At 45.8% G+C, this 15,542-nt stretch overlaps 1 protein-coding gene across 8 annotated transcripts in view; it reads left to right on the plus strand.

The window, feature by feature from the left end:
- Positions 1-15,542, plus strand: part of NRXN3 (neurexin 3) — a 1,402,093-nt gene that overhangs the window by 514,344 nt on the left and 872,207 nt on the right. For all 8 annotated transcript variants that reach the window (XM_073349326.1, XM_073349323.1, XM_073349320.1 and 5 more), the window contains one exon: positions 9,991-10,194. In XM_073349326.1, the coding sequence (XP_073205427.1) occupies positions 9,991-10,194 (204 nt within the window). The remainder of the gene's footprint in view (positions 1-9,990; positions 10,195-15,542) is intronic.

Here is a 15,542-nt window from a genome sequence, read left to right on the forward strand (position 1 = left end):
ACAGGGGAGAATTGTTCCTTTAGCTGCTAAGTGTAAAATTAAAGCTGGCAGGGCCCCAATGCAGAGGGCTGGGAAGCTAATCACTCCTAATAACATATTGACTTTCATAGATCCCTGGCCATATGTCAGCAGCTTTGCATCAGTGATGCCTGGTTTCTCTCTCTCTCTCTCTCTCTCTCCACTGCTAAGCTCACAGTAACATGGCTCCTGGCTTTGGGGTGGCTGATAAATGTAGCTTATCTTTTTGTCTTTGCAAATATGTCTCCCTAATCTGGCACCCCTGCTGGGCATAGTGAGCTCCCCCAGCCACTGCAATCAGAACTCCATCAGGGCATCCAGGATGTCTCTGCACACTGCTGTGTGTTGGCGTGAGCACCATATCTGGGCAGAAACTTGCAGTGAAAGGTGCTGGACTGAGATTCCCAGAGCCTGAAGCCCTCTGGTTATTTCCAGGACCGGGTCAGCATTGGGCAGATTTCCCCTATCTTCTGCTCATCAGTAATGCCTCTACTCTAACCATTAGAGACTCACTTTCAGGGTTGAGGGCATAGTTCAGTCTCCAGGGCCCATTCAATCCTTGACGTCACTGCTGAGCGTCCCAGAAGGGGGGACAAATTAGTGCCTCTTAAGAGGGGTTTTTGTGTGTGTGCTGTGGGTATCTGTCTTCTAGGATCTAGGTGTCATGACTAGGGCTTGGTGGTCCAACCTGGTGATTGGAGCAGGAGTCAAAAGTTAGGAGTCAGCAAACTGAGGCAAGGGTCAGAGTCTGAGACCAGGGACAGGGATCAGGAAAAAGGTAGGAAGGCTAGAACCAGGAACAGGTCAGGAGAGCAGGGCTCAGGAGTCGAGAAAGAAGGACTGAATGAAAGAAATGAATCCACCACTAAGATGGACTGAATTTGTAACTTGTATCCACTAAGTATTTGCCTTGGATTGCTGCTGCCTAGAGGGTCAAAGAAGCAATTGTTTGTTTCATATGGAAAGAGCTATTGGGACTGTGTGTGAGAGAGAGAATATGTGATTGAGTTCTTGGCAATACTAATGCTTGTGGTTGAGAAAGAGCTAAACACTCCTTTCTCTCCACTCACACCCCTACATGATACTTACTGGCATTGTTGCTGCCCAAGTTCCAGGCCAGCTGGCTCCCTGGCCTTCTCCCACATGCAGCTGAGAGCTGGACACCTGAGTGCTGCCTGCATGGTATGTGCAGGTATATTCCTTTTACAAAATGTTTCTAAATTTGGTGCAGTATTGACAGCCCTGAGGAATGAAGTGCTCAGGTATGGTGAGGTAATAGCTCTACAAGCTTCTCTCACAAATACAACTCCTGCCAATCTGCCTTAACCTTAACCTAGAGGGGCCACTCTTAGGAGTGAGATAGAGTCCAGTCTGCATGGACCATTCAGACCTTAATCATTACTGAGGGCCATATTTTATGTTGTGTTTGTGTAATGTGGCCACCTGACCACTAGGAGCTGTCTTGAGACCCATCCACTAATTTGACAAAGTCCACCAAGGTGCCAGTGGCTAGGCACAACTTTTGAGAACAAGGGATTGCTTTGGAATGTAAACTTGTAGCAGAGAGGTGAAAGGTCAGTAAGTCATCACCAGTCCGCTAATCCTTCCTTCCTTCCTTCCTTTCTGCGGGCTGCTCTCTGTGATGGGGGAAGAAGGGGTGTTTGCTAGGATTCATACACAGCCTGCATATCAGATTGCAGCAATCATTCTTTTTAATTCAGAAGTGCAGCCTATGGAGACTACAGGCTCCACAGTGCAATACACCATCTTCATCTGAGCAGCCAAGGCACTTGGATATAGATGTAACCCTTCTGCCAGGTGGAGCCAGCAGCAACCAAGGCTGGGTTCAGTATCTAGGGGTTCTTTTCCATCGATACAACACAAAACCGGCTTGAGCCCCCACCCAGTAACCTGGGAAAATGACACACCATCTCTGGGCACCTCTCAGAGGCAATACTTTCCCACTCACAAGCACCGAGTGTGAGTGTAGAAAAGAAACTTTTAATAAATGAGGGAAGTAACTGGGCATTAATTTGGGAAAACACTGCAACCAGGGTTCATAAACAAACCATGAGTAAAAGACCCACCCCCAAGTAAGTTGGAGAGTGTCCTTTTCCCCTCATGTTCTTAAGTCTAGCAACCCAAAAGTCTTTTACGTGCCTGACCCTTCTCTACACCCCACTCACAGTTGCTGTCCTTGGTCAGTGCAGACCCAGAGTTCAGAGGTGCATCTGCAGAGTTCACTTCCCACCCTACATGGAGGGAGCGGAGCTTACTCGCTCTGCTGCTTGAGCACTCGCTCACCACTCCTCTTTGCACGGCTCTGCTATGGCCCACTCCGCCAGCTGCCTGCTCACCACACCACTCCGCCAGCTGCCTGCTCACCATGCCTCTCTGCCAACCGCCCTGCTGGCCGCATGCTGCGCCTCTCCACCTCACCAGCCACTCATTCACCAGCTGACTGTCAGTCAACTAGTGCTGCCACCTGCCTCTCTTCTGTGACCTCTGTACATCAGTCTCTTAGTAATTTTCAGCTCTTTGGAGGCTGGGCAGAAACACAGCCCCATCTCAAGTAATTTCAGCTCTCAGTGATTTTTAGCTCTTAACAGGCAGGGCATAAATCCACTCTTACCATAGCATAGTTTCAGCTCTGATTGAGCACTTAAAATAACAAAGAGGCTTCTCATGAAGCCTATTTAGCTCTTTCTTTGAACAGTGGGGAGGAACAGGTTTAATGAGTCCAGGGAGGACCCTTTAGGGAGAGCCCACACCTCCTGGCTGGGACACCTGGTCCCACCCCTCTTACTTTCACAGGGCTCTAGCATTCAAGCCCCTGGCTTAACAAGGCTCTGTCAGTTGAGAGTGACCCCCTTATTTGGGACAGGTTAAGCACAGTCCTGCTTTCCTGTATTCCTACAATAATTACAACATTGGTAACAGTATTTCACTACCCTTGCATTCAGTACTAAGGTGATTTGTAACCCAACACTAGCCAAAGTTGATTACTTTGAGACTGCTCTATCTGCTGCATATCTAAGCAGGGCAGGAGCAAACTGTATTTACATAGGTTTCAGAGTAGCAGCCGTGTTAGTCTGTATTCGCAAAAACAAAAGGAGGACTAGTGGCACCTTAGAGACTAACCAATTTATTTGAGCATGAGCTTTCGTGAGCTACAGCTCACTTCATCGGCTGCATTTACATAAACACACCCAAAGTCTCTCCCCTCTCAGCTAGCTGTCAGGGAAGCATTTATTCAGATCCTGCTTACATAGATATAGCATTATACACTGAAACTTGTAGTGGTCACTGGTCACACCTCTGAGTTAAAGGCGAGGGTGGGCAGATATCATCTGGTAAAGATTAACGGGATGTATTTATGCCATTGGCCACTCTTCAAACTCATACGTTTTAACTGGGGGACTTTGTCAAGTGGCCATTCTGTACTCATGTGATGTTTACAGAGCTAACACTAACCCTAGCGAATGTTGGATGACTGTGTCATAAGCACATCCTGAGGATCCCTATGGGACTCTAGCACTCAATCCAAGCGCAAGTCTACTGAGTTATTTTAATTTTTAATGAAAGGTGGTCTGGTGAATGAGCCTGGATTGACAGCCCTGAAAGCCCCCCCCCCCTCTCTCCTCAGAATAGGAATGGCATGGGCAGTTGCAGGGTAAACTTCTCCCCTTGCACATATCTCATCTCTAGTTTGCTTCAGCCCTGGCCTGGAGGAGAGGGAGGGGTGTTTTGTATGCTGAGAGGTGATTTCCTACTTTTGTTGGCCCACCCGTTATCAATTCTTAATGCTTTAAATATTAGAGGTGAGCTACAGCCACCACACTTGAATCAGAGTTTGGGACTGAAGTTAGACCCCTTCCGCAACCCCTATCTTCAAAATCCATTTGCCTTTAGGTTCTGGTTCAGCCTATGATACAGAAATCCTCATCATGAAATTCAGGTGTGGGGTTAGGCCTAGTTTTTTGTACTGTCTCCAGCAATTCTGGGAGCTGTTCTGGTCCCTCTCTAATAGATGTAATAATTTAAAAAATAATTAAAATCTCGACTTCTTTGTTTTACCTGTAGTGCTAGGGGTGCAGGCAATCTGTAGAACAGGGAGTGGAGGAGCTGAATTATGCAGGCAGACCCTCTGCAGGAAAGGGGCTTCTCTCTGGATCTCTGCTCTTCCTAGCGTTACTGTTGCTTCTCCGCTTTTTCTTTGAGCTCTGGAAGAAGACAAAGTAGTAGCTTATAACAGGTGCAAAATGGCTTCTGCATATCTAATAAATAGCACTGTGAATAGGGAGGGAACAGATTTGCAGCTCTTGTTAGATACACTCCAAATGCTTAATTTGTGCCAGGGCTGAGCCCAAGCGCCTCTGGGCTTGCTGAATCAGTTATGAATGTAAAAACAATTGCTTGAGCCCTGGCACCTCTTTCATTACAAATTAAGTACTGTGCACCCCCCGAACCCAACTCCCCACAGGCACTAGTGCAAACAACTGTTTTATGCAGGGCACATCTGAGCTGAAGGCCTCAAAAGGCCATTTCATGCTTGACTGCACTTTCTAATACAATCCACAGTGAGGCGGGTGGGGGAGAGAGAGAGTGAGTGTGTGTGTGTGTACACACATAGCCTGTGAATATATGTATAATATACAGTACATTTGGTTCCAGCTTACAGCTGCAGGTGGCAAATTAGGGATGCAGAAGTGAAGGGGAAAGTGATTGACTGGATTTTGATAAGCGAAGCCCAGCTCCCCAATCTGAAAAAGGTGCTTCCATTTTCCTCTGTGTCCCCTAGCCAAGAGCAGATGTATTTCTCTGGGTGATGTATGTCACTAATGGCTGGCACGCAGAGGGTGTATGGCTGTGCAGGTGGGGGCAGGTGTCATGTGGCCTGGTGTATGAGAGTGGGTGGGAAGTGCAGATGAGGAGAATGGTTAGTTATTTGTATGTTACTTGGATGTTACTTGGTGATCCCATTATTGCTTTGATGTGGAGAGAATTTAATGGTGCTAACAAAAGTCAGAGAATCTGGTGTATTAGTCTCTCCATGCCATACCAGTAGTATGATCTGCTAGTGAACCCACAAACAAGTACTGATTCCCCACCATGCTTCCCAACCATCCACATGCCCACTCTTCACCATATCTGCTCCACCCACATACTTTTATATCTACTGCACTTACTCCACCCCATTCACACACCCATTTCTACATTACAGCTGTCTCCCGGCCACAAATCCAGCCATGTGCCATCTCCTGCAACTGGGCACATGTGCACATACACCTTCTTCCTCTCACGCATACATCCACTGTCTCCTATAGCTACATACCTGCTCGCCTTCCACACTTACCCTCTCACCCCCTTCCCCAACTTGGAGAGAAACTGACGTTAGCTCTAGTTCCCACCAACAGCAGGGTCTGGATTCTGTTAACAAAAAAAGAATAGTTCCATTATAAGAGTGACTTCATAGATTGAACTTGAAAGAGACAGCAAGGGAGTGAGGGAAAGATAAATTGAGAGCATCTTCAGGGCAGTGGAACAGAATCCTTAAACAATGAAAGGGCTGCAATAGCCACTACAAATCCCACCCATTTCTGATTGGAATACAAGAGAGCATACTATCAGGGAAACATAGCTGTTTGGTCCAGGGCTTTGAGCAGCTCTTGGATAGCTGTGGGCAGGAAGGAGTGCATATTGCTTCTTCCCAAAAATGGTGTAGCCTGCATATTTTGGAGCTGGAGAGGCAATAAGGACTGGCTCTTTCAGGCTTATCACGCCTGTGTCTAAAAATTTAGCTCATGTAAGGACCCAGAAGTTCTGCTGGGAACTACCAGGGAAAGCGATGAAATTAAAAGAGAGAACATAGTCTCTGAATATCCTGGAAGAACTGCCTCAGTGAGATCCCATAAGCTTGTGGAATAGTTGCCCCAAAGTGGTGGAAGTCCCATCACTGGGAACAAAAAAATGTGTATTAGAGAGCAATCGTGTCTTGATCCCAGCGAGGAGGACTGGGTAGGCCCTATGCAATGCTTTTCAGGATTACTCAAAATGTCTAGGGTGAATCACTGCCACCTGCGTACAGTCAGAGGGAGCCCACTACGGGAAACTTCCTCATCCACTGGTTGCTGTCCACACAGACACTTGCTCCACAGACTTCTCTCTTTCCCTCTGCAGGATAGCAGTTTACACACCCCACTTGTTACATTTGAATACCCAGTTCCCTATCTTCAGGACACCCGCAGTATACACTGATCCACTGGCTCAGTGGAAACAGTGCCACAGTTCACTGGTTTCACCTCTGTTCAGCGCTCTCCTTAGCATATGGCACTGAGGCAGGATTGTAGTGAAACCAAATTGAAGTTTATTTAAAAGAGCTTGAGATAAAGATTCAAAAATAAAAGCAAGTATAAGGGTTTGGAAACATAAGGTCACAGATAAAGGAAAAGCATAAAGGCAATATATAGCCCCTACTTATTAACAAGTTCCTTTCCTGTCTGATAAGGTGTTTCTCACTCAATGGTTTGTTTTTACAGCACTTGTCCAGTTCTGAAAACTGGGATCTATCTTTCATGAGACACCCCTGTGTCAGAATCCCTCCTCTGTAATGGATGTCTCCTTGTCCACTTTCTCCTTCCCTTAGACTGTTAGAGATTATTGTCCTTTGACCCAGCGGGCCCCTAGTGAGAGACTTTTATTTGGGTTCTTTTGTCTTTGTAAATGCTGAAACCAGCGTCTGGCCCAGACTGTACATGCAAACTAGCACAGCGCACAGATGTCCCTTTCCTCATGTTGCTTAGGTCAGCTCTCAGACATTCCTCCCACCCACCCCCCACAGGAATAGGTTTTGCTCCCAACTGATTTGGAACATTATAGCCTACATGTTACATAACTCTAAAATCGTTTCCCTTAGAAACATTTTGCAGAACCCATGACGATTAGCTAGTTCTTAGCTTTTGGCAGAGACCACACATGACCCCTTTTGGTGAAAGAGTAAGATGGTTGGACACAGAGGTAATACTCATGCCCGGGCCTGCCTGTGTCACACCATAGGAAGTCTTTTCAAACTCTGGATTCTCTTACATGATTCTGTGATTAATATCTCACATGTAGTGATTGCTATAACTCAGTGTTATCTCCAAGGAAAAGGGGACACTAATTCATGTATTGTGTTTATGGAATTTATAAAATTTACTAATCCAGGGACCCCTTATGCATATTCAGGGACTGAAACAATAATTATAAATCTGTACAGGTGGCCAGAGTTTTAGCATGAGACTTCAATTCCACCCCTTTAGAGATGTACATCAGTCTCCTCAGGCAAAAAAATTGTGGAAATAGAGAATATTAAGTACTTATTTTTATAGCTCCTTTCCTCCCCTCACACCCCTATTTTCTGTAACGTCCTTGAAGAAGATAGAAAAATGTAATTTCTTTCCTGACTCTGATTTTCCTTTTCCGTTTTCCTGGTGTTCTTCCTACCTCTATCCCAGGGGTCTCAAACACGTGGCCCGCATGCAGCCCCAGGGTTATTTTCCACGGCCCGCCAGCTCCCCACGGCCTCCCAGCCTTTACCTAGAGCGGCTCTGGCCGGCCCGGCGCACACCGGGAAGGCACAGGGGTCTGTGTATTGCCCTGGCTGCTCCTCCAGGTACCTCCCCCGAAGCTACTATTGGCCGCGGTTCCCCGTTCCCAGCCAATGGGAGCTGCCGGAGGCGGTGCCTGGAGGCACGCCCAGGGCAACACACAGAACCCTGTGCGCGCCCCCCCCCCAGGTGCCAGCCGCTTCCTGGAGCAGCGCAGGGGCAGGGCAGGCAGGCGGGGAGCCTGCCCTGCCCCTGGTGCGCGCCGGGCCGGAGCCTGCCCAACGATCCCTTGCTGCACCCTGACCCCCTGCCCTGAGCCCCCTGCCGCACCCCACAGTCCTCCTGCACCCCGACCCCCTGACCTGAGCCTCCTGCCGCACCCTGCAGCCCTCCTGCACCCCCTGGGGGCAGGGAGGGGGTGGAGTTGGGGTGGGAATTTCGGGGAAGGGGTTGGAATGGGGGCTGGGAAGAGGTGGGGCAGGGGCAGGGCCTCATGGAAGGGGTGGAGTGGGGTCAGTTGGGGGGGTTTCGTGATGTGGCCCTCAGGCCAATGTAGTAGTCCTCATGTGGCCCTCGTGATCATTTAAGTTTGAGACCCCTGCTCTATCCTATGCCATTTCCTGTGTTTCTAGTGATACTTAAACCTGACATGGGTCTTGGTTTGTTTCTTTCCTTGTTTTGCATCACATAACCATTGATCATATCAGCATGTCTCCAGGAACGTTAGCCAACTTGTACCAGTAAGGGAAAAAATAATAGAGAAAGAGAAGTCAGAGATAGAAAACCTGTACCGTGCCAGTACATATTTGTCCCCTCCAATGTCCCCTCCATTAAAACAAATGAGTTTTACACACATCCCAAGGAGAGAACAGACTCATAAGCTCATAGGATCACATGCAAAATAGAGGCAGAGAAGAGCTGATAGTCCATCCCTGGCTAATATTTCCTGTAGTCTATTCTGCAGGGCTTTACCCAACCTAGTTTTTAGTATCCCCAAGCAATCAGAGTTCAACCACTTTTCTTGGAAGACTGTTCCACACACTAACTTACCCTAAGGTAAATTTTTCCTGCTATCTAGCCTCAATTTTTCCTTTGCTCAGCTTCACCCTTTTCTAGTTATACTTCCTTGATCTATTCTAAACAATACCTCTCCCTCTCAGGATTTTTGTAGGTCCTAGATGAAAGATAACACGCGTGGGTTTTTTTCTTAATTTCTAACAATGTTTTTTTTTTTAAAAAAAGTGAGGCTTGACATATTTTCTGTGTGTTTCTTGTCCTTGTAAAATTCCTGGTACCCATTTTTGGGCCACAAACATCCCTCTGGATGATAGTCAGCTAGACCTTTAGGCTGACTGGCAGCTCACTGAACAGCTGTGTTGATTGTGACAATTGGGCTATTTCAGAATGTTTTGTCCTCTGGGTAATGGAGCTTCTGCAAGGTTGAAGGAGCCATTGCCCGTCATCCCTGGTTGAGAAAGGGCTTGTGCCAGCCTGTATACAATTTGTGAATGTATGTGATTGCTGAAGTGATACCATCTCAGGCTGTAACGTTTTTCTAAATGCTGGGCCTGTCCTGTGTGTGGGCAGGATATCTTCAAGCAGGCTGATGACCAGCTGTTCATTTTAAAGACATAAAGGAAGGCCGTATGAAAATTACTGGGCAAAGCTTATATTTAAGAAATATCACTATATGGGTTTAAAAATTGTACAGTTGTATCACAGTCTGTGAGTCCTTGCAAAATTGTTGCTTGGAAAATAGTCTCTATCTGACCAATTGCCTTACCAAATAAGTGGCATTCCTTAAAATATTTGATCTGTGATCTCCAAAGTAAAACCACGTGCTGCAGGAAGAGGTTTTGGTGAATCAATAGGGACGGTCTAAACTAGTGACCCTGGACAGTGCTAGGGCAAGCTGGGCTGCCAGAGAAGAAGCTGTCTTTTAGAAGATAATAAAATTAAGGTCCTGGCAACAAGTGTTCATTAAAGATCTCATTGCCCTTTTCACAAGAGGAGGTGCTATCCTGGGAGTCCTGGGAAATTCTAGTGTGGACAACTGTATTCTGCTTCCTTACATTGTAATTTTAACTGGATACAATATCTTCTGCTTCCTGCTCTAACCTGTTGTGTAATATTGCTGGGTGAGGCCACTGTTGGGTGAGGCCACTGCGTTTATACCCCAGAAGTGGCTACATTTCAGTGGTGGGTGAAGTGATTGCTATATAAACAGATATATATAATATATATATCTAAGATAAATATATTCTTTTTGCGAATACAGACTAACACGGCTGTTACTCTGAAACCTATATAAACAGTGTGTAAGTGACCATAGAAGCATTACGTAGCTCTCGTGGTTAGTCATTGTTTCTTTTCTTCTCTGCAGAGGCTTCCATCCTGAGCTACGATGGCAGCATGTACATGAAGATCATCATGCCCATGGTCATGCACACAGAGGCAGAAGATGTGTCTTTCCGCTTCATGTCCCAGCGTGCCTATGGGCTCTTAATGGCCACCACTTCACGGGATTCTGCCGACACCCTTCGCCTGGAGCTAGATGGAGGGCGTGTCAAACTCATGGTCAATTTAGGTATCCTACAGAGATTCCCCCTTCCACTTTTAGTTTGGGCTTGTGATTAGTGTTTTCTTTATCATTTTTCTTTTTTTCTGTTGGTTTGATCGGATATGATTGATTTCTAAAGTAGCTGCTGAGACCCTTTTAATGATATTATCTGTGGAGAGAGAAATTCTCTCTGACAGTTTCTGCATGGACATTTGATGTCAACTCTTGGTCATGGATAGTGGTGGTTTTCAAGTCTTTATGTTTAAGTTTCCTTTCTTGTTCTGGAACTGGTTAGCTTTGTGTAAAACATGCTACTTGGTCCATCTTTTGATCAATCATATACTCATTAATTCAGCCTCTTTTCCACCACTCAAAACAGTCAGAGCAGGTCATGGGAGGGAAGCCAAACAGACATGGAGGGAAGGGGTAGGTGCTGTGAATCCCAGGCTCTCAAGAGACTAGTCTTGGTTTAATGGTTTGAATGCTGAACCTTCCCAGGACCCAAACCCTTTAAAAAATACTGTCATGTTCTGAAGTAATGGCCCCCCATGCTCAAGTAACTCTAATGTAGGTTGTAGCCTTTAAGACTCTTACTATTGAATGGCTTAGTATGTTTTTTTAAACTCAAAGGCATCAATAATAACCCCTTTGGGTGCTCCCCCTATCTTTATGTTTTGTGTAAGGTGGGTCAATATACCAGTCCAAAAAATGGTCAATTGATCAGTCAAATTATGTCAAAATGATCAAATATTTTAAAGCACTCATAAATATTAGAACCATGAGAACAATAACAAAAAAGAGTAAGACTTTATGATTTTGATAGTGTATGCCTTAGATACTTATTCCTAATTACAAAAAATTACTTAACTGAGTTATTTTAACTCTGAAAAATGTGAAACACAATTACATGAAGTTTTCTAAAAATGCAAGAATAGCAACCTGATGCAATCAAAAAGGTAGGCTGCCACCTGCATCAGGACATTCTTGCTGCAATATTTGACCATAGTCAAATAGGCGTTCAAAGTTGACCAAACAACTGACATTGTTTGAGTCAGTTGACCAGTTTGCCAAGCGTACTTCTGCTCCTCAAAGTTATTCATTCTCAGACAGAACCTGAGTGGGAACAAATTTGATAATAAAAATGATGGTTGTGGGGGAGTTTCCTTCATAACAAACACAGACTCTCTTATTAACCTGAGCTGAGTAACTGGGGTCTGTAGATCAACAAAACGATCCACTCTCTAATTATTTAGGGATATTTGGTTGAGGATGTGTCCAGCCCCCCCCCCCATTCTCTCATCATTGTAGGCCAGCAGTGTGGATGGTCCCCTGATTTTTGACTTTCCATGTCTGAAAATTTTGAAGAGACAAAGTGCCTGGGGGGGGGGAGGAAGGGATAAGAGAGATTGGGTAGGTTTGGTTGTTTGGTATTTTTGGAGTTGAACATAAACACAAAGTCAAATACTCTTCTCACTTATACTGCTGCTATCTGCTTGACTACATGTGGTTGCATCAGTATAACTGAGAGGAGAATCTGAGCTAGAACTGCAGAGCCGTGATACTTATTGGAAATGGTAAGCCTCCCCTAATATTTAGGGTATCTAACAGGAACTAAGTGTATGCTCCATGATGAGCTTGGGCTAGCTTTTGAAATTCCAAGCCCCATTGTGACATCTCCTCCTAAATACTATGAGCTATCAATCGGAAACTCACTCCTGAGTCCTGGCTGGGCCATAATGTGAAGAAGAGACATGGCAATGACTTTGCACAGTGCAGTGACAGTGTCGCACATCGGATTATATATTGATGTGATTCGGTCATTGAATCATGTCACAGCTAGACATAGGTGGTATTATCTAGATCATGCCGCACCAGACCCAAATGAGCTGTAACTTGAATGATGCTTCTAGGGACTGCTCCACCTTGGTCCTCATCTGGACTTTCAGCTGTTGGAGGTCAACAAGGAACAATGTAACATGTTGCCCTGCAGTGATGCCTCTAGGGCTGATCCAGGAGGGGGCATTAACTGGTTTCCAAAAGAACTGCTTCTAGCCTCCTTTGGCTCTGGAAGGGAAAGTCAACCCTTTCTTTTACTGTTGGGTTTGGAGGATGAAAAGGGGATGATGTGTTAGAACAAGCCCTATCTTTAAAAATGAGAAATGAAAATAGTCGCCATCCCATGAGGATCTGGAAGCTTTAAGTGTTCCCTTAGATGGAAAAATACTGCACTGTTACATAGCTTCCGTTGCCTGGAATTTACATGCTGTACTCAGCTGAACTAGAGTAGTGTAAAGCATCATTGAGTGTTCAGCCAGCATGGCAGCAGAGGCAGTACTAAATTGCACTGGTCCATGGGGAAATAGATCATCTCCAGCCGCCACAATGACTTCTCAAGTGGCATCCATCTCTGCCTGTATCAGTTCTAAGTGAAGTGGAGAATTCCTTATGCCTACCATGTCCCCTTTGGGGATCAGTTCCAAAGAATTATTGTTCTGTAGTCCAACATATAAAGAGAATCTTTCAAACAACTCCAGCATGTGTGTGGATTAGTGTGTTTGCAGCTGCTTGTTTTTCCCATCCAACATTATTTGTCCTAATAATCTAGCACCCTGAGAATTTCTGTCCCTTCTCGCGGTCCCTTTTCTGAAACTTTCTGATAATTAGAGAGTGAAAAAGTTTGTCTTTCTGAGAATCAAAGTTCTGTGAGGCCAAATCTCATATTTTAAGAGGGAGAGCGTGTTATGTTGTTAGAGCAGGGGTTAGGAATCTGGGACACCTGGGTTCTATTCTGAATTTTGCCACGGTCTCACTGTAATCCTGAGCAAGTCCCTTTACCTTCCAGTGCTTCACTTTATCCCTCTGCTAAAGGTGCTAAAGCTACTTTACCTCATAGGGAAGCAGTGAGGCTTCAATAGTGGATGCTTGCAAAGCACTTGGAGATCCTCTCACACAAGACACTTCGGCATGTAAAGTGTTGTCCTTACTGAGCTCTACCCCCTTTTTCTGCTGAGCAGGGTGCCACCTGATAGGTATTGAGACACCGTCAACTTCCATGGAAGTCAGTGAGGGAAGAGGGCACTCCGGTACTGGCAAGGCAGGAAACATTTTCTGCCCATTTAACCTCCCCTTCCTCACTTTAAAGGGTTCTACTTTATATCATAGTGGCTTTCCCTTTCACGAGGAGAGCAGAAAACGTTTTCTTCCAATGCCTGCCAATAGTGCTTGTTTCATCAGCTGTGGTAAATTGTTACAGACCTTCTGGGGACCATTAGACCACCTGGGCCAGATGCTAAACATCTGGCTTTTAATGCCCTACCACCTAAAGAATATGACTAAAAATGCTTTCTGAGCATTTTACCAGAGTTTTGACCAAGAACTTCATATTACAATATATACTACCTACTGTCCTTGCTAAGGGACTGGTACATGGGGAAACCCTGGTGAACCAAAACTCTGTTACTGAAGGTCAGTTATGCTGGAGACACAGTGACTGAATCATTATTTTTGCTGAACTCCCAAGCTTCGCAGACATGGAGCTTTGACCCTGCAGAGCTGTGAATGTCTGTACTCCAAAAAAATGACCAATGCTGCAGCTAGGGAGAGCCTGTGGAGCTCTGCTCCCCCAGTGATTTGAGCCACAGAACCATAATTTCCATGATTTGGAATGCTGAACCAAGTTATCCCTAGGTGTCTGAACCCCCCCCCCCCCCCGAGTTGCAAAGGTTTCCCACAAGACCTTAAATCAGGACTTCTCTGTTTTCCAAAGGGCTTAGATTATGTTGTTATTGAAGGAAGAGATCAAATCTCAGACCTTGGGGAGTGGGGGGAAGCTTTGCAGTGCCAAAAAGCCCAGCCATCACCTCCCAGTTGTTTAGTTGGAGTTCTTGTCAACTATTTGAGGAGACAGGTTACATCCAAGTGAAATCCAAGACCTTCTGACTCAACACTGCCAAAATGCGCTTTTCAGGGACAGAAAGCCGCCAACTCCAAATAAGGGGGAGCTCAGATCTGACCAGTCATACGTCCAAATCCACAAATGGGCTAGTAAGCGCCAGATCTGTATCAGCACAGACTGTTTTGAGTGGTGTATTATCTAGTTGTGCTTTTTTTCTAAGTTATTTAAAGCTATTACTAAGAACTGTCCTTTTTTTCCTCATTCAATTCCATTTGGGTTCTGTTATGGTTTGAGTATTTTTTTTGTGCTGTTGTTTTTCCCCCCTGAGTATTTGAGTTGTAAAGCTTCTCACACCCCATCAGCCATGGTAAATCAAAAGATGGTATTCAACCCTTCAAAGGCCTGAAGCCTGCGGCCCGCACAGCAAACAGCCCTGAGAACAGAGTGTACAGAGCAGCCTGCAGGGGCTGGCATATCCCCCTCACCACTGCAGCATTCATTGCTTAAAAACTAAACCAGGAATGCTTACTCCAATGCAGACTTGGGTGGGAGGGGGAAGGAAAGAGCCTTGACTATTAATTCTGTTCATTTAAAGGGGATGAGGAGCTGTTTCAGACCATCCCAGCCAGGGACCTGGGGCAGTGTGTTCTTTGTGTTAGCACATTTCACAACATATTGAATGTTTGCTGTGTGAAGGTTAGAACCCAAATGTGGTGGATCTCACAACTGAGTTGAGAGAGAGAAAGAGAGAGAGAGAGAGAGAGAGAAATACAGTGAGGGGTGCCCTGGAATAGCCCTTGCTACTTCAAAGACATGCTGAGTGTGAGACAAATGGCATACCAGCTGGGAACAGCAACTTTCTTCCTCTGCCCTCCTCTTGGTTGGCTTCTGCTGCCCTTGAGCTATGTTTGAGAGCATTTAGCTTCTGTCTTCTCCTCTCCCATGCACTCCCTCAAGATACTGGTGACTGGAATAAAGCCCCTACTGCAGCATAGCACATACGAAGCTCCTCTGACTCATGACTTCTTCCTATCCTGAGCTGAGCTTCGGCCTTGAGGGGAGCAGTGATGTCTTGGGCTTTCCAAACCAGTAATTTCTGCTTTGCCCCGAGAGGTGTTTGGCTCAGTGGCTGTGGGTCAGAGTCCTCCAGCACTGCTGAGGCCGTATGCTCCCTTCCAGAGAGAATGACTTGTCCCTCATACGCGTCACTCTCTGTTACAAATGTGTGCGTATCACGCACAAAGCACATGCATGCACAGAACACCACAGGCACCCACTCTCGTTGACACTGCTTTACACACACAGTACACACAACATCTTTTCATACATTTCATTTACACATAATTTTGCACTCAGTTTCCACATGCCCTGCAGAAAACAGTCTTGTACCCTACCCAGCCAGACACAGCTGCTGCACTTTGACACTGCCCTCCCCCCCCACCAGCTCCTCAGACTCTGCCACTAATGAGGCACTTTTTCA

Source organism: Lepidochelys kempii, chromosome 6, assembly GCF_965140265.1.
Source record: "Lepidochelys kempii isolate rLepKem1 chromosome 6, rLepKem1.hap2, whole genome shotgun sequence".
Taxonomy (NCBI): Eukaryota; Metazoa; Chordata; order Testudines; family Cheloniidae; genus Lepidochelys; species Lepidochelys kempii.